We start from the raw sequence: 21,706 nt of genomic DNA on the forward strand, positions 1-21,706 counted from the left end.
GAAATCATAAAATTATTACAAACAACCGTAATGTGAAGTTGATCGAGATAGCTGACACCCTAGAGATGTCTAAGGAATGTGTTGGACATATCGTTCACGAGTATTTGGATATGAGATAGCTCTGTGCAAAATGGCTGTCGCGCAAGCTCACATTTGACCAAAAACAACGACGAGTTGATGATTCGGAGCAGTGTTTGGAGCTGTTTAAGCGAAATAAATCCAAGTTTTTGCGTCAATATGTTACCATGGATGAGTCTTGGCTTCTCCATTTCACTCCAAAGTCCAATAGACAGTCATCCGAGTGGACAGGACGCGATGAACCTGCTCCAAAGCGGGGGAAAACGCAACAATCAGCTGGCAAGGTTATGGCCTCAGTTTTTTGGGATTCGCAAGGAATAATCTTCATCGACTATCTTCAGAAAATGAAGACCATTAATTGCGACTATTATATCATTTGTTTGAGCGTTTGAAGGACGAAATCGCCAAAAAGGGCCACATTTGAAGAAAAGCAAGTTTCGTCAAGACATCGTACCGTGCCACAAATCAGTCAAAACAATGGCAAAAATGCATGAATTAGGCTACAAATTGTTTCCCCATCCATCGTATTTCTCAGATATGGCTCCCAGTGACTATTTCCATTCCTCAGATCGCAAAAGGATGCTCGCTGGGAAAAACATTGTCGTCGGATGAAGAGATGATCGCCGAAACAAAGACGTTTTTGAGGCAAGGGACAAATACTACTACAAAAAGGGTATCGAAAAATTTAAAGACCGCTATAATTGGTGTATCGCCCTTGAAGGAACGTATGCTGAATACAAAAAAATAATTTGGCCAAAAAAAAGTGTTTTACTGTCATAGGCCAAACAATTATCAGCCCACCTGTTAATTGACATTTAAACTCATAAATAGTTCGTTCATTCTGTACTGTGCGAAGTTGAAGACACAGAAATTTAATTCTAGCTAATGAATAAAGTAAGTAAGTAAACATTTGATTCATTGAGGTTTGCTTCGGTGGTTCAGCCTTCCAGACTCAGGTTTAGACTCAAAACCTTCGAACGTTTTATTTTTTTATCAAATTTAATTCTAGCTAATGAATAAAGTAAGTAAGTAAACATTTGATTCATTGAGGTTTGCTTCGGTGGTTCAGCCTTCCAGACTCAGGTTTAGACTCAAAACCTTCGAACGTTTTATTTTTTTATTCTTTACGGTAATTGAGTAAAACCATTACTGCAGTGAAGAAGAAAGGGGATAATGTTGTAAATATATTTGACTTATAAAATCATGAAATAGGCTAGAGTCATCGCATTCGTTACATTTCAGCAGCAACTTCACTGCTTCGGAACAGAGTCTAAAGGAGGTCCTTTTTCAGACACGTTCGGATCGTTTGCAAACTTCGGGGAGTTCCCATCTTCTGGTTGAGTTGATTGTGTTGATTCGTTGCCCACTGCCTCTCTTGCCATCTGTTTCTTACGCTTTTCGGCTATCAATCGACGAATGAAGACCAGCTCCACGATTTTCTCGAGCAATCCAATAAGCCCAAGAACTGACAAGCCGAGCAAAAATCCAAGTGATCCCCCCAGGTCCGAGACGAATTGGTTGAAATCATAGCCATGAAATTCTTCTACAATCTAAAACAGGAACAAAATGAAACATATCCACCATCACACAGTTCGTCAGAGTGTTAGAGTGAGGGGTTAGAACCTACAGTGACCATTTTGGAGGTGTAGTACACCCAAAGCTGTGCCGCTGGAACACTGATGTGGAAGGGTTTGCGGTTCATCACGGAAGCAGTGTAGATGGTTGTGGTGCAGGGCTGAAAGCAACCGCACTGTGTCCCATCTAGATCTTCCAGATTGCGATAGAGTTTAATTAATTGCTTCGTACTTTCGGAGTTATTGCATTCGTGGGCGCTTAATCCCGGCATCCAAGGTCCGGAACATCCGACTGCTGTAACCACTGCGTTCCAATGGCAAATTTCTCCACACTGCAAGGTTTAGTAAGTAATATAACATTTGCAACGGCTATTGTAAAAAAAATTCTATCAGTAATATGCTTCATACCTTGGTTGAGCTTACGCTGGAAAACTCAACGCATTCATTTTCGTAACTCGCAAGCATGAAGAAGTGTTGCGTTGATAGACGAATTTCCATTTCTTCGTTGACCTCCAGATACAAATACTCCACACGACCAGAGGATTGCATGCGGTTTTCTAAAGGTATGCAATACGCATATCATTACAGGGTGGTTATTCGTTATTAATTTAAATTGCTATTTTATTTATATATTCATCATAAATTAAATAGATGGTATTTTGAAGACCGACGTTGCAAAAAACTAGGTGTGAATACTTTGGATATTTTTTTAACATAATAACTTATTGCGAATGTACTTCGGATTTGAGTTGGCCTTTAAAATTATAATACTGTATCTGTATTGACTTAATTGTCGGTTAGTTTAGTGCAATTTTGTGCTACACTTTTGAGACACCAACCATTTTATTGACTCACCAGCAAATCCTTCAGTTTCGTCATGAATGAATACATGCCAGCCAGGAGGTGTGTCACCAACGCTTACTTGCGAGATATTCGTGTCATGCCTCAGCATGATCGAGTACCCAGCCTCCTTCCAAGAGTGCTTCGTTGTGGTCAGCGGATTCAGTGTGTAGCATCGTCCCATATCCAAGTGCAGACTTTCCACCACCTCTATATCTGTCAACATTGGAAAAGGGCAGGTCTCAAAACTCAGAGGATACTCAGAAATATGATCAGCTGCTAAAGGCAATTGTACACACTATTAGTGCCACCGTTCAATCCGTGCTGGATGAAAAACTCGGTATGATTGTATGTTGCCTCGCTGAACACTTGCTCCAGCGTGGACTCGTTGAAGGGAAACCGATCGAAGGAACTAGTGTACTTGGGATGCATCGCCAGGTTGTACTTCGCCATGACGTCTGCCTTATAGGCCGGTTCGCGACAAAAGGTGATGGCGGGATAGAGCATGGAGTCGTTTAGGTCAAACCGGGAGTGGGTTGAGATTGGGGGATTGAACAGCTTCTTGAAACAATCTGTCAGCTGATACATAACGACAATGCTGCAGATGAACAGCACTAGCCCCCGAACCAGGCGCTTCGGATCGTGGCATAGCTGGTGAAGAAGGTTCCATAGTTTGTGCTTCACTTGCGCGACACTAACCATTATTGCTGCGATCGTCGGCACAGATCGAGTAGCTGAGGGAAACACTTTCGAGTGATCATCTTTCAAAACTAACGCTTAACTCTTCAGCACTACTCGAGACGCGAGCGGTTTTTGGAGCACTAGTGGAGCTTTTAGACGTTTACCAATGGCTTAGTCTCCTGCTGGCACCTTTTATATAAGCTGCTTTCGTTGATAAGCAAATATTGTCTCGGCCATAAATCTAAGGTTTATCAGAATCATTGCACTCTGCGTTTTTTATCTCTCGGAAAAGAAATCGTAAATCTTTAAGCTAAATGCAATACAGGAAAGGCTTGATACATGAAGCATTTTCCAACCAGTTGGTTCATATTGCACAGCGATGTACATGGCAAATATCGCACCGATTTTATCGCCATCATACATTTTATTGATTCGAGGAAATGATACAAGCCCCCAACACGATTGACTATCTCTCGCCGTAACTAGCGTTTTTGTATAATCATTGTATTGATGATGACTTTGTGGGGCTTTCGCGGTTTATGGTACGCAATTCAGCTACCCAATATGGAGAATTATGTTTCTGTGGTTTTGATTGTTTCGATTATTATGTCAGTAATGAGTGAGCAGGTTTGTAAGAGATTTTAACCTAAATCAGTCTTATTCTATATAGTATTGTTTTTTTTTGTAAGCATTATCGCTTTATTTCTGTTTATTTGTTACTACAGTTTCATGAAACAAAAATATGAACGATCACCATGAACGATGTCGCTGGCCGTTAGCGGCTCGGACAACGTATCATTTTCCACTAGCGTTGTTTCAGCGTGGTAAAATTGGTTTAACACAGTCTGCTTCAAATAACAACAAGAATTGCTTAAACTTGACTTAAATATAGTTTTAACCCATGAATGTACTTGAAGTTCACCTTATAATGCATAAAGGCATCCATACTTCCTCTGCGCGTTACTGACGGCCTTGTGAATCGAGTCTCTTCGTCCTCTGTAAGGGTATTGCGCATGTCCTGATTCGAAGATGCCGCGTATCGTTGAGAGGACCTTCCCTCCTTCTACGTTTCCCTGCACCTTCTTCTTCTGCGGATGAAGGAACAGCGCTCATGCTGTTGACGCAGCGTCTCGAGGGTGAAGGTGATGCTTGACTTGGTACCTGCAAAATGACGTCCTTTCGTTCCTGCTCCTCCACTGCTACTACTACTGCCAACTAAGTTTCGGTTCTACCAGACGAGGGATAATGGGAATGTCAAATCCGTCGGGTGCAGGTTTCCCGGAAAAGGGCCGAAATATCGCCGTTGTCAGCAATAGGTTGTTGAGGACCACCTCTTCCTCACGCCACTTTTACTGCAAGAAGACTTATATGGTGTACATGGTTGCTGCCGGACTCCCACGAACTCTGCCACTCCTGGATGGTTACTCCCTTCCTGTTGGCGCCAAGAGTCTCGCTAACCTCTGCTAGCACCTTGCGTCCTCTTGTACTAGCAGCATGTACGGTTAGCACGATGTCGGCCCCGTACGCCACCGAACGGAAAGTGCTGATGATGTCTCATTCAAGTGGTTTTTACATCTGTGTCTGCCGGCACCACTGCAGCTCCGGTGCCTTCGATCAGAAAGGAGCGACTTGGTGACCCCGACCAACAGTCGACGCTTCCTAACCTGGGGACTGCTGTGGTTCCTCATCACCACACTAACCACAGCGAGCGCCTTCGTCGTCTCTCTCTCGACATGTGGCTTTCACGAGAGGTGATCGCAGAGTTGGAGCAGGTAGCGTACATATTGCTTACTACCGCATTGCCAACCCGGAGTGGGACCTCCAAACGTTCGCGTTGTAGGCTAGAGATCAACTATTTGATTATTTGACTGTTAGAAAGTGTTTATGTGTATTAACGACCTATGATAATTTGATATACGATCATTGACGTTAGTTCTATTGACTAATAGTACGCTTGTAGCATAATACTTTGACTAATAAGTTTCGTTCCGGAACGACTTGAAATAATGCTTAAGCAACAAATGAACATACTTGAGTTCGCACAATACTAATTAAATCAGAAAAATTGAAATAAACTACCATAATTTATATTAATTGATTTCGTATAATTTATTACCGCAAATGTGCATCAATTAGTGAATACAAAACGAAAATAATCGCAAATATCAGTGAACTGCGATGAACTCGAACGCATGTACATTTTGCGCCTAAATGTAGATAAAAGAGCTGCATCAGAAGTGTTTGGTGAATTTGGTGAAATAAGTACTGCTGCGAGATCAATGATGATAAATGAATCGAAGGAAAAATACAAAGGTTTACTGTTATTTTTATATTATTCGAAACGAAACGTTGATCAATTTTCTATTTTTATACTTTGAGAAATCGGTGGATTTTTTGTAGTTGAGCTTTTGTAGGTAGCTTTGGTATACGGTAGCCGTTAGATGGCTCTGCATGTGCCGATTTTGATAAAATTTGCTCAAAGGTTTGTTTGTTTGTTCAAATCTTTCTTAATTTTCTTTCTTGTTTATAATAACATTTTAAAATTATAATTACATCGTACTTCATTTCCCGTTAAAAAGATATTTGAATCGACGAACTAAATAGTTCCTACATGGTAGAGCATAGCTCTTCGAATGGAACTGCGCAATAGATTGCAAAATAGAAAAAAAACTACTTCAAGTTGAATGAAAATCTCATTTTCTATTCTATCGTCCGTAGTGACAGTGTGTAGTAGAATATCAGGCATGCCTTTTTCCCATTTTGCTTGACCACATTTTTCGTGACCACGTTCTATTCACCCATGAGGAAGAGAGAATTTTCTTCATATTATCACTGAAATGAATTCTTGCTTGCACACAGATGGTGTGTTTTAAGATGGGTAAATGCTGTCACGAAGGATTTTGTTTCGTGAACCGTTTTTGATGCCGTTAGCGCCAACCGAGTGCGTTACGGCACGGTCACACAGTGACGGAGGGGACGCTGGCAAGAAGCGCGAAAGAAGTAATATGAACAAAAAAGCTACCGAACCTCAGTGGCGGTAACAAAAATGTGTTAAAGTGAACAACAAACACTGATTATAAATACGACCATTCGACATTCCTTGCCGAATATGGGCCGCCAAATCGCACGAACTTGGGTGGTAAATGGAAAGATGACGTAGACCGGGGAGTCGTAGGCGCAGCATCGGGAAATGAGCAACCAGGTTGAGATTATGTGATGTTTGAAATGGAACGACCACAGCACGGTTCGTAACTGACGATTGTAAGGTGTTGCGCTGCTGCTACGTCAAGCGGCAGAACTGAACGAAAAGCCTCACGAAAGCGTTGGCGGCTATTAGCGTGGAAATTTCAATTCCGGAGCTCAGTGAAAATAGATCGTTCATCATAGGTGTTTAGGGATTGTTCGTTAGTTGCAAGCAAGAAAAAAAAACAGAAATGGCACTACAACCTGTTTTGTTGATGAATGGTGTCAGGGATATTGTGGTACGAGGTAATGAGAACAGTAAAGAAGGAAAATGAATTTCTTCTCAACATACGAATAAGGAAAAGAGTGATTGATGTGAATAAGTATTTTAAATTATTTAGTTATACGAAAATGTTCATACATTATTTACATGCTAAGAAATCATGACAGGTTGTATCGTTGTCATTTGTAATTAAAAATCAATCACTTCATAGAATTTACGCATAGATTAACGATATAGCAAGCTCATATTCAATTTCGTTCCATATCGTTCCTGAAGGAATAAAAATAATATTCTGATACGGTAGTCGATTTTTTGTATTTAATATATTCTAATTGTTGTTTACCTCGCGTTTTTTTACATAGCCAATGTTAAAACTATTCAAAAAAATACTAATCGGACGTAAATAGTGAATCAATACATCGGGGCAGCCCGGAGTTGCATTTGGTAATAGTGACGATCTCACACGACAGGATGGAGACAAAATCTGATTCAGGTCGTTCCCCCGTAGGTAAAGTGGTTCTAAACCAGAAATGCCAGACATGACCTAGTTGGTTGTTACGTTAAACAGAAGAAGACGAAGTAATACTTATCTTATATACTAAATCTAGTTCAGCAGATCACGTCATACTAACCAGGGCACATACATATCCTCCATTGTTCATGTGAAACAACACCATGTTTTAATATCATGTGAAGTAAAAATGGTACAGTATACTGGAGAAGTTGAATTATTTTTAACATAAGTTTTAAAATATGTAATGCTTCATTTATTTTCACTAACTAATGTTCTACTCCCTACAAGGCATAAAGCGAATACTGATGAATATAGTATATAATATAATAACTTTACAATATAACTTATTACTTACATTATCCCAGACATACTCCGTTGATATTATAAAACTATTACGGTAATTTATTTCAATCAGATTTCACAAGAATACACATGAAATGTTTTCAATAACTCTTAAGTTATTCAGAAATAGTACACATGACCTAGTTGGTCGTTGCGCCAAGAAGCAGGACTGCTCATTTGAATATCCATTTATTTGATAACCTTTGGCGATGAAAGTTTGTAATATTGGTGACGCAGCATCAAGACGTGACATAAGACGTGAAAGTGTCCAATGAGAATCGTTAAAGAGAAAGTAAAATCCTTGTTTACGTAAATAGCAATAGGAAAATCAACTCATTGTGACAAGACCTTGAATGTGGAAAACCGTCCAACGTTGACAGTGATGGCACTTGAAACGAGGATAGCGTAAGTTGCGTGTGCGTGACTTTTCCTGTTTGTGTTTCTGTATGGATTTGAAATTTTTGAAGCCCGGAGCTTCTACTAGCCCATTGTACATGTTGCTTTTATTTTTGTATATACGGTGTAGGAATAGTAAATGGTAGCATGAATGATCATAATGAATGAGAATGGTTTTCGATAACTGTGGCTTTGCAATGCAGCGGATGCTGAAGTGTTCGAAGATGATTGTGTAATTAGCACGTCAGTTTTCAAACTTTAGAAATTGACTAGACGTGTTTTCCAGAACATGTACTCTCTGGGAGTTACATTATTACAATAATAGAAATTGCTCATTTTTGTTATAGTAACTTGATAGGTATTGTTTGGATATATTTTCAGTTAAACAAGTAAAAACTAGACTGTCTAGAGAATGATCCACGAAATCATTCATGCCGACGGCTTCGTGGGTTTCTGTAAGCAGATTTGCCTTGCTATTAAATTTTAATATATTTTTCTATTGTATACTTGTGGTAATAAGTGTCTAACTATATTTTATTAAATAGACACGTTGGTTCATCGTATATTCTTAAATGGCAAATCATAAATAACAAAGCTTCCTCAGTCGTGCAATTGGTTTGAATTGCATTGAAATTGCATGCTCCCTGTAATAACTGCAGGTGTTTTACTTTTAAAGATGGGTTTAATGTTGATGATTTATAAAGTTTAAAGTAAGAATATCGCTACGAACGAAAATGAATATTATGAGAAAAAATAGTATTAGTTCGTATGTGTATCCTTAGAAGCTAGCTAGAGGAATAATTATATTTATTTTATTAATTTTCAATTTAAAATGGTAAGCTTTATCTGTATTTTTAATATACAAATTAATTAATATTAGTTTTATTTTGTGCAATTAGTATAAGGCATTTCGTCCTTGCATTTTACCTTATGCCTGTATCTTACGAATTTGTTAGTCAAGCTATTCGTAGGTATAATGTAGGTACAAGACGGATGCATACTGTATAAATCGGTAGTCAGTTCTTACTCTATTCGAAGTCGATACAAATTTTCATATGGACGTTCGAGAATGGACGGCTTCATACTCGAAGTTCATACTCAGAGCGTCTGTTTACTTGTATCTCGTATACCAAATAACAGATCGGAAATAAGCTCTGCTTACCATTTATTTTAATAATTATATGTTTTATGTTCTTAAAAAATGAGAAAGCCTAGACTAAACAATGTGATAATGGGCATGATATGGATTTGTTTTAAACTTTTTTAAAACAATTTGTAGCTTGTTATGTCTTACCATATATTATCCTGAATTAAATATGTCACCAAAGCGAGATTTATAATACCAAAACTAACCGTTTATCGGTAGTATGCACACGTTTACATTGCTAACATAGCTAATAACATAGCTCGAAATTAAACAAAAGTAATCAGTTACCATATGGATGCATAAACCCTGTTGAATTGAACAGAAAACATGACAAATTAATCATGTTGTTTTAAATAATTAAAATTAAATATAAGAACTTTTTTTTAAACTTAAATTTCTTATACGTGCGATTGTTATTTAAAGAGATCGAATTTTATTTGACCGTTTCAAATGTTTCAATTAATTTTCTCTCTCTCTCTCTCTCTCTCTCTCTCTCTCCCTCTCTCTCTCTATCTCTCTCTTTCTTTTTCTCTCTCTCTCACTCTTCACGCGCACAAATATTTTTTTCATATCTAATGTACCACGAAAGTTAATAAATGAAAGATTTTTCACACTTACACTTGCTAGTAAAGAATTAGCATGCACCATCAACAAGCCCTGAATCATCAGATTTTGGCAACACTCTGCTGCTCGCAAGCTCAACGTTGCCGTCGTCCATTGCGTGATAAATCATCTTCCATGTATTTAAGAATCCTGTTTCTGCTCCTCTTCGTCCGTCATAATTATCCACCGAGGGAAGAAAAATGACATTTGTTTAATTTCTTTCAAATCCCGAACACACTGCCCCGCTCTGGTTGCGACTTGGAGAAATGGTCGGGGAACATGTTTACTGATTCTTACTTCCCCGCACAGTTCACACCCATATGCTGGCTAGTGTGCCGGACGGGCAACGAAAAAAATATTTACTTCACAGCCCCAGCCCTGCAATCGTGTTGAATTAGTGACGTTTATATTACGAACCATCAGACACTGACTTGCACGAGGTGGCATCAGTATAGCGCGGTCCGTATCGAACCTACAGTTTAGTTTTAGTAGTCAGATCGCAGATGACACTAATTTTAGCGTGAAGGAACTATTTTTATAGCGCGCACACATCGTTCACTAGCTCAGTTCGTGGCGGTGGCAGCGGTTCGCAATCGCACATTAAGCCGGTGCGGTTTCCTTTTTTTTTTGCTCTAGAGATGTTTTTTGACTAGACGTGTGCGGAGTTGGCCGTTGGCAGTTGCACACATCTGACTAGCGAGCTCATCCACTGCAATTATGCTGCTACGGGGCAAAGAAAGAAAATCATTCATAACAGCGAAACCGGCTACCCGGTGCAACCTGATGCTTCGTTACGGTTGCGCTACTCTGCTGCACATGTACGATATGATTGAGTCTGTGTCAGAACTTCTTATTCACCTGCCAAGCGTGGAGACGGACTGTGTCGGAAAAGCTGACTGGAGAAGGAGAGCTGGTTCGGTTGAGATATTATTCTAACCGAAATAAATCCAACGGTGGCATTTCGCAGCTATAATTTAGGCGGGTGTTTGGTGTTTTTCGTACGGCAAAGGTTCTATTTTGGTCGTGCAACGATTTCGTTTTTCTTCCATCAGTGGTCGAGAGAGTGGACCGGTTTTCACTTCAGAAAGCAAAACATCGCGACGGAATATTGCAGAAATACTGTACGTTTCAATGATCGCCACACAAAATGCATTCCACGGTGACCGGCGATGTACCGACTTATCATTCCGCTGAGGCATTGGATGATGGTTCAATTTGTTTGCACTTTGTGACGATCGACCGAGTTAACGGATTGGCACAAGATGCTGTGGATTGATACGATGATCACTCATCAGGTTCAGCGACACTATGTTTGCTTGATCGATGTTTGAAAATACATGCCATCGAAAGCAAGCCGAATAGAGATGCAAACGCGAGCGGCAGCCAGTGGATGGCAAGCAGTAGGTTGGTGTTGCAAACGCATCTCGTCGCACACATTGCTCGCACATTTCTGTGACGAGTCAGCACCTGACAATGCACAAGCAAGCAGCTTTACTTTGCCAAAAGTCACAAGACCGCATCGACTGATTGTGGTCGCCAATGGATTTGGTTGTTTGATTATGATTTGTGCCAAAAATAGGAAATAGTTGCTAGAGCGGATGGTAACACATTTTTTGGCTTTATTTAAACGAAGGTGTGTTGTTTTATTTGAGCCAAGTCTGTGTCTGTGTGTTCCTACACGTCAACAATACGCTGCATAGCGAAGATAAGTAGTTAGGTCAAGTTTCGTTGTAGTGCTCCGTGCTTTTGTCGTACTAAGAACTAAAGCAATGATAAAGTGGAAACAATCAATTCTGATAGATGTCGGGTATGGTCCGATAGCCCTTTGAATGATACATGAAGGATGAAATATGGAGATATGTGTCAGCTTATGCGATCATGACGAATGAAGTATAAAACTAAATAGTCCATCTAATAAATCGTCTGTGCGTTCTGTACTTGAAAACAGTTCGGTTGTTTGGTGTCCCTCGCCTGTTGTGTGGTCCAATAAGTTAAAGTCTGTCAAAAATCATTAACAACTGGTCTTAAGTTTCATTTATGGATATCTTGTCCCTCAAATCATATTCGTTATTTGTTTTTTAGTTTAAAGTCACTCTACGGTTTAAAGCTCCACGTGATAACACGCTTGCTTAGGTTTCGTTCATGAGCCAACTACTTATTGGAGAGATAGACTCACCAGAACCGTTAGCCCTTATACACATCAATGTGCCACCTAGAACGTTTCGAAATCACCGACTACTTAGAATTGACCAAACAAGACAATAACAGCGACTGAACTATGGCCCCGATGGCATTTAAATTGTAATTGTAAGTATTTCTCCTAGTTCGGACCGATTATTCTGTTCTGTAAAATACATATAGTGCATTAACAGTGCATCTGACAGATATATATATAAAAGGCATGATCATTTGGAACGATGCAGTAAATTATGGCTTGAGTTTACAAAAATATTAACTGACTTCAATCATACCTATGTTTTGCAACTAGAAACCTTATGTTTAAAAAAAAAACAAGACGTTATTTGTAATGAATCAAGGAAATATTGTGCGGTGATATCAGGTACAATAGAAGAAAATGTTTCGTTCTGCTCTGTTTGAGTCTGTTGATATGAGAAACAGCTATATCAGAGCTATTTCGTTACGAGTATTCAAAAAAACATCATGTGAAATTGTAAATAATTTCATAAAATAGAAATATATTTCACAACAAGTTCAGGAGGTTTGGACCTATTACTTCTAGTTTTTCTTGACGCCATATACCATTTACTGAAAAGTCAATTCCAGGATACAAAGGAACGGTATCCGCATTTTTTGTCATGTGAAGATCCATCTCGCTATCATAAAAACACCGGGCGCCTCCACTGGGGAAGTCAAATCGCAGAATACTATCGTACACATAGTAAATGAAAAATTTGGAATGACAATGAAGAATATATTTAAAATAATTGAGTGTTTAAAGTGTATTAATGTCATATTGGATGGTCATAAGCATCAGCTGGTCAAAAGTGGTCATACGTGTCATACGTGGCCATAAGCGTCAGCTGAACATTGGCTAACGCTACTACATGAAAATGAATGGTCAGATGAAAATGGTCTAAACACCCATCTTGTCCACGTATTTTTTGCACTGCTTGGTCAATTGTTTCAACTTTGCCTTTGAAACCTTTGTCATTTTGTAGATTCTGCTACACTTTACAGTAAGGTTAGTTGTCCAGTGCAGCACTTCTGTATGGCACTCCGGTATACCTCTGGCATATTTGAGTGTCATAGAGTGCCTCACAAAGCATACCTTCTTTGTTCCATTGTGATGCATACAGTTTGAACAAAGTTTGGAAAGCAATTTTCTGACTGTTCGTAGTAACTGATACAATATTACTGTTTCGTTGTCAAATGACTGGTCACTACATTAAATGGCAGGAAAATTGTGCAATAAGTTACTATAATTTGTCCATTTTATTGTGTGCGCTAGTGAGCTGCTTTCGAGTGAGTTTGAAGTGAGCAGGAGCTCGCTGACGAGTTTCGGACATAATCTCTTATATTGAATATTCGACTCCGTATAATCTCTAAAGTACATATATGCTGAAAAATTGGATGTTGATAAAAAGTGGAGCTATAAATGTTTAAATGAGAAACAGCTATTAATTTGAGACGAAGTGTAACAACTTAGTTTTTGATAATTTTTTTGTGTATCATATAAAACGTCACATGTGTTTTATCTTTATTTTTCTGGAGTATGAACATAGTTTAGCTTTTGTGTTTCTTTTAACAGAAACATGTACAATAAACAAATTAGCAACAAAAATGATTTATAAAAACATTCATAAAGCTTTTGAACATGCACAGCGACGATATAAAAAAGTTAAAAAATCATTTCGTATAACTAAACAATCCTGTTAACGTTCATTCCCCACATGGCTAGTAATTCACACGCACAGCGATTATTGACTCGTCACCTAAAAATTCCGCCAACGGTGAAGTTTGTTATTTCTCGTAACATCGTAAACCTAATGGTATTGTAAATAGTTTATTTCAAACCAACAACAACTTTGCAAATATAACCGAGGACCATTCATCAGCTAGTGGATGCGAAAATGTGTTAATGCACATTTATTTACTCCCAACGGGATGAAGGGTGTATTACATAACATTCTGCAAGACTGCAATGGGAACCAGTTAGCTACCGATCGCAGCAATTATGTCCATTGTAATTTTCGTGGTATAAAAAGATTTCCCTTCTCTCACTTTTGTAGTACTCAATGTAATTTTTTTCATTTTACCATTTTCAAATTTTTGGGGCGCCTGTTTCACTTTCTTTGCCGGGTTTCGTGTGTATGTGTTGGTTTTAAAAATTTGGCACTTTTTTGTTGTTGTTTTCCTTCGTCCAAAAATATAAACTGATCACGGTCATGGTTGGAGAGACGATCCGTGCCAGCACTTCTGTTCGTCGGGTATGGTATCTCTTTCTGCCGTAAACATAGCGGTCGGTTGCGTTGGCGTAAGATTACATCCCGATGTTTGTGATAATTATTCGCAAACGTCTGATCAATAAATCTCAGAACACATAAACATTGGGCTCGCACGTTCGCATTGATAACAGTGGTGTGTCACAGCCGATGTATGGCTACAGTGTTTTTAGCAACTGATACCACCGTCAGCTGTAACAACTGTTTTTTGCCAACTTCAAGATAATTATAATCTCCTGCCCATGATATAATCGAGAAACTGAAGCAAAGGTAGACACTTTATTGCGCAATGTTACCATTTCACAATAAATATAGCTGATAACCTTTGGCCTTTCGATGTGGTTGGGGAAATGTCCTCGATTTTAAAGTAAATCTTAGTTTAGAGTTGTTGAAGGTATTTGCTGAACGGTCAATGTGAAGGTTTCAAAAGTATAGAAATAATCGAAATAATTTATTAACATAATGTTTGGTGATTTGCTTACTTTCGCATTTTACAGGAGTAGATTTCCTAAATAAATATAATTTAATTTTATATTATAATAACTTTACACATATAGTAATGATTATAATTATTAAAATTAAGTGTGCTTATTATCTACGAGTATCAATAACTTAGTAATATCTTAACTGGATATAATTCGTTATGGTAGAAATAATATATTTGTATGATTTGTGGTTTACTTCGTGTCAGCTCCACATGAAGCAGAAATTCCAGTGTCATTGTAATGACACGATCATCCCACTGCCTCATTCTGGCGTGTCTAATTCGTTGTACAATAATGAGGTCAACGTACACATTTCTAGGGTTCGACGTTGTATTGGATGCTCTGTTGTACACGGTAGATGTGTGCGTATGCGCTCTCAGAAATTAAAGAACTGTTCTAAACTTATGTTTTGCTTTTTTGCAACATCTTTACATATTAAAGAAACATTGATCTTCGTTTTGAAAACCCATTCGAGCGTGAACAATGCGAACAATTAGTTAGATAGTTTGTTTTGTACCACGACTCAATTAGACTTTAGTTTATCAGAAAACTTGCTAGAACTTGAGAAACGCTCATGCATCAAGTTTCTTGGACGAGTTGCGTAGGTATTATCTCTGTTCAGTCCAAGCATTTACAACATTTCACGCAAAGCAGTGAGGAGCGAAGCAAGCGAACGTCGGCACTGATCGGTGCCGGTTGCTATTTCTGGCATCGTGTCGGTGAAGGTTTCAGATGCCTGTTGGGAATGACCACTCGTGTGTCATACCTCACACGCATAACCACAAACCGTAGACCGAGGTCATCCGCGGGGGCCACGCAAAGTTTGCACAAATCTTGTTTCGAACTGCTGAATAACTTGTGCTCCTTGATCTTCTTATGATTTCGGCTTTCCATCGTATGACTGTGCGGATGTTTCACTACACCTAACAGATATCAAGGTACCGCCGGCCGGTAGCGTATAAAGTAGCAAAAGAAAGTAAAAGACAAATGGTACCGTCTTTGTTGCACCTTGAACAATGGTGAGAATAGATAAAATTTCGCCACTGCGTGAAAATTGCCTTCTATTATTTAATCGCTCGGATTGGCAGCAATTGTGAAATTAGTACGTTGAAGAACAAATGAGAAAAACAAGATAATCGATAAGAGATCGTTTAATATCGTATTCCTCAATCGTTTAAACCTAAGTGTAGAGTCCTGCAACCCAAATGAAGGTTTTGTAATTAATTTTGTAAATGCGATATTTAAAATATATACATGAAGGAATGTACGTAATTGTAGAATTGTGAAATATTGCCCAAATGTATAATCATGAAAATATCCATTAAGAACCACATATTAGTTAACGTCGTTTAGTTTTAATTTTATTGATTGGATTTCTGTTTACATTGTCACATACATTGTCTGTTTGTTTCAGTTGATAATGATGAATAATGTAGTTCGTTTTCTTAATAGTTTCTCTGTTATTTCTGATTGTTCACTTCGATCAATATTTTGGTTCTGTTTTGTTTTGTTTTTTTTTTTACAATTAAAAATTATTCGACCATTCATTTTTTTTATCACGTACTACTAACTTGTGACCTAGACTGTAATTTTGTGACCTAGATAGAAAAATACTATGTGTAAAAATGCATGTGTATCGTTGGCTGTTCATTTAAAATGGAGTTTTTATTTTTGTTGCAAATGACTATATGTTCAAATATTTTATTTATTTTTGTTCACACTAATTTACATTTTGACTTATTCATTGTTTTATTGATTGATTGATTGATTAATTGATTTATTTATTTCACAAATCTGTCTGCCGCAAGACTATACAAAGTATTTACTTATGATAATGTTAAACTTATAACACAACGAAAGACTGTGAAACAGAAAAGTTTCACTGTAAAGACTGCACAGACTGCACAGTCACTGCAAAGAACAATGCAAGAGACTAATAGGTTAGGATCGAGATGGGGGTGGAAGATCTTAGATCTTAGACAACTTAGAGACGGAAGTCGAAAATTGTACTTTTTTAAAGAAGAATTTTATGTACTACGTCGAAAATTTTTATTTATTTACATTTTTATGTCAAATCAATTCTTTGGAGACTAGGGATTATAGCGAAACACAAATGTGTCTGATTAGTTATTTTATTTATTTATTTTTTGTTTTCGTTAGAACGACCTGGCCGTATCGACAATAGTTATCTGATCTTACAATCTGTTTAGTTATAATAGAAATACTTTATATCAACTTAGGCTAATGTTGTGTTGCTTCTTTTATTGATTTGATTAGTAAATCAAATACTTGCAGTGCGCAGTGCTTATTTCTACACAAGCTTATCAGCGGTAAAACTGACGCCCCGTCCATTCTCGAACAAATTAACTTCCATGCTCCTAGTAGGTATTTAAGAACACGACCATTTTTAACTACTGAGTTTAGATCTACAGAATTTGGCTCGAACGACCCCCTATTAAAAATAGTTAATACATATTGTTCCATAAATAACTATGTCGATCTTAACACAAGTATGTATAATGTTAAATTAATCTTTGCGTAGCACGTTTTAAAATGTTTTATGTATACTATGAGGTTTGGCATAGTTATTTAGGCCACATTAGGCTGGATGACTTTCAATTAATAAACAACAATAAACAATAAAACAATAAAATACGGTCAAACCGTTTGTAGCTACCAGTATTCTGAAATTTTATTTTATTTATTACCTGTGGATAGCCCGCCGTATTGTCAATCGCATATGGATTGAATAGTATATAATAGAACATAAGAGAAGGGTATATGATATAATAGACATTAATATCTCAAGGCATATTCCACATATAGCTTTCCACCTTCCCCATCTTCTGCAGTCATTCAAAAGAACATTAGATGTCATCCTGGCGCAATGGTTTGACGAATGCATGTCGTGCATGAGACAACTGGTATTTCACATTTTCGCTCAATATTAAACAATTGACAAACGAACCATCAAGAAAATAAATTCAGTACAACGATAAAGAATGATTTAAGAGCGTAAAACGTGTGTTATTTTCCTTAACTTCATTCACCCAATAATCAAACTATATGCATTTTTGATAAACATATCCTTGGTGTGGAATGAATACTCGCTATAAGAGAGTTCACTAATATGTTAATTTTAGTTTTGATTTAGTACTATTGTTTAAATTCGGAATCAGAAGAAAAAGCTTATTATGCCTGGTCAATGGTCTTAATGTGAAACAAGTTTAGTGTAAACCATGTATTTATCTTTTATTGGAACGTTATCAATTTTCATCAAATTTGACAATTCTTCCATTCTTTCTATCATTTCATTTCAAAGAAATAACTCAAATTCAAGTCATAAAAGACACTAAAACATTGAATGAAAATTGAAATTATTCCATTTTAAGCTTTCCCCATAAGACCGAGACACAACACTCCGCTGTCAATACCCGTGACCTTAAAATATAACTACCACTACTACGTGCATGGTCTAAACAACTGGTCCTCCATAAACTAGGACAGCAGCGCAATTTTGGTTGAGTATAAATAAACCTTACTAACTAGATTCCCGGATGAACTGGCACGGGAACGATTTGGAACGAACTCCAGTAAACATAGTTCACTAAACGGAATGTTAACCCTAGACCGGATGCATTGGTGTATGTATCGGAACGGGCGTTCGTAAATTACCGATAGTTACTGCTTGAAATATACAAACAAGCACCTGAATTTTACTCGTGATGGATAATTTACTTTCGTAGTATCTCACCCTAGCCATTTGTAGATTTTCAACATCAACCTGAGCTTCGATATTCAAAGATTGCATCAAAGGCTTCGAGTGATCATGAAAATGAGGCAAGATGCAGCACATTCGTGTGCCAGTTTTTTTCAATCCCCATTGCATGCTTATGGTGTTTTTGTTTCTTTCTGCGGTTATCGAAATCGTAACTTTGAACCGATCACGAAACGGAAGGAAAATGGAGCGCATCTGTCGCTTGTACATAGACATTTCATATTAGCAGCGATGCGATGCGGGAACGCGGGAGGGTCAGAATATTTTCCGTTATTTTGGTGTTTGTTTTGCATATTTTTAGCGTATGGCTACGGTGAACCGTATCGTATCATTTTGCCCGATCATTGCTGTCCACCAACACCAACCGTGGCAGACGGCGAGTAGTTCAACCGTGTAGAAAAACGGCCCCGATCGATGGTTCTTAAAAATAGTACTACCCGAACGCATCATCTAGTCTATTGAGTTCGTTCAAATATCCGGACGAACTGACTAGGAGCGCTGGGTACTGGGTAGTCCTACCACCATCGGCTGATGCTACGATCACGGTCCGGGGTTGGTCGAACTATCAAGGCGTATGTACAACTGTTTGGACATCCACGCCTGCGTTAAAATTCTGCTCCCTTCAGTTTGGGTTTTGAATCATTTGTGGCGTTCCACTAAAGTTTAACGTTGGGTCGTCAGAGCTGCAGCATCACCAGTGAGAGCAGCATGTAAATACGAATGCTTGCACAGAGTCCATGCCCAACATGCCAGCCCTCAATCTTGGTAGTGAATAAAGCAATACACGATCACGCCGAACGGAAGATGGCAAGCATTGTTTTTTTTTTGCTACCGTTTGGAGATGGCTATGGTGGGGGTGTGCGAACAAAGTGACTGGTACGGTGTGTTATTTCGTGTTCGCATGGTAAATTTATACGTGGGCCAACGAAAGGCACATCGTGCACACGTTCGTGAACCGGACGGATAAAAGCGGTCAAGAATGTGATAATTTTAGCTCTAGTCATAAGGGTTGTTTTTATTGTTTTCCGCGTGATGGTGTCGGATACACACACGGCGAACAATGGTATTAAGTTAACTTATTATTTTATTTTAGGTACTAAAAGACCGTCTAAATTTTTACCCCCAATCGATCTTCCTTTAAATCGATGTTTAATGAAAACTAGATAAAGTTTGATACGGTTTTGACAACATATTTTGTAAATCAATTTCTGTCGAGTACATGAAAAAAGTTTGCACCTTGATTTACAATGTTATTATTTATTTTGTGACAAATATGGCGAAATATGTTTAATATGCATATCAATAAAATATGGCATACTATTTTTTATAACACAAAAATCACGTTCGTTTATGTTGTTCCTAACATCACTTTTACATCCTTTTTTACACTCATACACATGTGCGGATAATCATCAATCCATTCATATCGTCAACGACCATGCGCCTCCATCGGTGATTTGTTTTTACTCGCGAAGCGAGAAAATTCAATGTGGTATGAAATGAATGCTAATAATATAATCTTAAGGATGAACAACAGATGGTGATGATACAGCATCACAAAGTATGCTAGATGATACTCTAATGCCATACAAATTTATGAAGAGTAATTTTGTATTGCTTTTCTATTTAATTTTTCTAAAGTATTGCTGATAAAAAATCTTAAATTAATTTCAAATTCCTGTTGGTTATTCAGATTAAAACACTCTTCGACCTTTAACGTTGAAGTTATAATTTGATTTGAAATAAGTTGTGTTTTGTTGTAATACTCCGTAAAACCTGTTGCTCTATATCTTAGACTAGATGCCTCAAAAATACCACCTTATTTTATATACTGTAAAGTTGTAATTTGTAATCAAAGCTAACCAACAGTGAAAATTTCATCAGATCTCTAATGAAACACTGGCTCACTTTAGCCATAACGTATCGAGCGAAGGATTGTCTCTATCCTAAAATATCCCTTCGCGCGACAACTCTCTGAAACCAACTCGCAGAAACCGAACATACGGCAATAGCTGAACATAGGGTTTAGGCTAGGGCGCAGACAAATGAACCGGCATTTAGCGAGTGTTTTCGGCCCCGAATCTGTTCAAATTGGCCCAAAAGCTTTGGCCCGCCAGTTAGTCGGCCAGTTTCGTGCAGCCTGCCGTTTCACACTGCCTCTCCCTCAGCCCTTTGTGTTTCCCTCCCTCGTTTACGCTCAAAAAAACCTTCGCCCAACCAATGGTGGTGCTACTAACCAAGAGTCAAAATTTGCATTCCGCTGCCCGATTCCATTGGAGAGCGAACAGATGATGTTCGAAGGAAAAGGAAGGGAAGCAATGGGTCGATCTTCTTTCAGTACTGCACATACGCACCAGTGAACGCACACAAATAGTGACACGATACTACTAACTTTGCCTCGGTGGTTTTCAGCTTTGGTTTGCATTATTTTAAAAATAGCTTACAACACAATTCAGCTCGCGACCGGTGTTAACCACCGTTAACTTCGTTTTTGCTGGTGGTGAAATGTTTTTGTCAGTGAGCTATTGGTAATTCGTTTCGCCTGCTTTTCGAGCATAGAATGTTTCGTGTTCATAATGGTGACCTATGTCCGAAGTTATGCATATGTTCGTTATGTGCTTCTGGTAGAAGATGTGCAACATATCCATGTGCGCATTCCTTAAAAGTTTTCTGGTTTATTCGTACAGCTTGAAGAATAACTTTATCCAGTAGAATCAATATCACTGAGTTGAACAACACTTTAGCGACACACTTTCAATCTAAAGGTTAGATGTGCCTTAGGCATGCAACAAAACAAAATGTCCGTTTCTATAGTACTGTTTGTTGGGCTTAATATTTAAAACTAGGCTGCAGGCTACTGCTACTGTCAAAAGCTAATGTCTATGAGATTCGCAGTATGCTCGAAATGACAACACCGACGGTTACGCCAACAAAGGCTTCCCTGACGCGAGTAACTAAATGGCGGTGCGTCAGATCGGGGTAATGAGACAAAAGAAACTAGCCAACAGACGCCAATAGGCGGTCGTCAACTGCTGCTACCTTGCGATGCGTTGTATGCGTCAGCCATCGTAGCCAACCAACCAACCTGCCGGCCGGCCGAATCAACCTGTGTGAAAAAAAACCGATCATTTCCTCTAGGGAGTGGAGTACATGTGTATGGAGCCCTCATCCTGCCCTTTGCCTTCTAACACACACACCCACACACCCACAATAAACGGTTCAGTCACAAACTGCACCAGCATCCTTTCCTTCGATCCATCGCGCGACTTGCGTCGAGCAAATTCATGTACATACAGTCGACTAAATCATGGTTCAGGTGGTACTACCTGGCGTACGGGT

General features: G+C 38.4%; 1 protein-coding gene across 1 annotated transcript; it reads right to left on the reverse strand.

Annotated features, from left to right (window-relative positions):
- Positions 1-1,328: 1,328 nt before the first annotated feature.
- LOC128304707 (acid-sensing ion channel 2) lies at positions 1,329-3,194 on the reverse strand. Its single transcript, XM_053041920.1, has 5 exons — positions 2,792-3,194; positions 2,508-2,708; positions 2,061-2,209; positions 1,706-1,984; positions 1,329-1,628 (listed from the first exon to the last, which is right to left on the reverse strand). Exons 1-5 carry the CDS (start codon positions 3,192-3,194, stop codon positions 1,329-1,331), a joined length of 1,332 nt encoding a protein of 443 aa, XP_052897880.1.
- Between the last annotated feature and the right edge of the window lie 18,512 nt (positions 3,195-21,706).

Source organism: Anopheles moucheti, chromosome 3, assembly GCF_943734755.1.
Source record: "Anopheles moucheti chromosome 3, idAnoMoucSN_F20_07, whole genome shotgun sequence".
In the NCBI taxonomy this organism is placed as follows: Eukaryota; Metazoa; Arthropoda; class Insecta; order Diptera; family Culicidae; genus Anopheles; species Anopheles moucheti.

Excerpts from the sequence above, each read along its gene's own strand:
- LOC128304707 (XM_053041920.1), bottom strand. The coding sequence starts at position 3,194 with ATGGTTAGTGTCGCGCAAGTGAAGCACAAACTATGGAACCTTCTTCAC. Across the intron at positions 2,210-2,507 it reads CGAAACTGAAGGATTTGCTG|AAAACCGCATGCAATCCTCT; the intron begins GTGAGTCAATAA and ends GCATACCTTTAG. Across the intron at positions 1,985-2,060 it reads CCAGCGTAAGCTCAACCAAG|TGTGGAGAAATTTGCCATTG; the intron begins GTATGAAGCATA and ends TAAACCTTGCAG.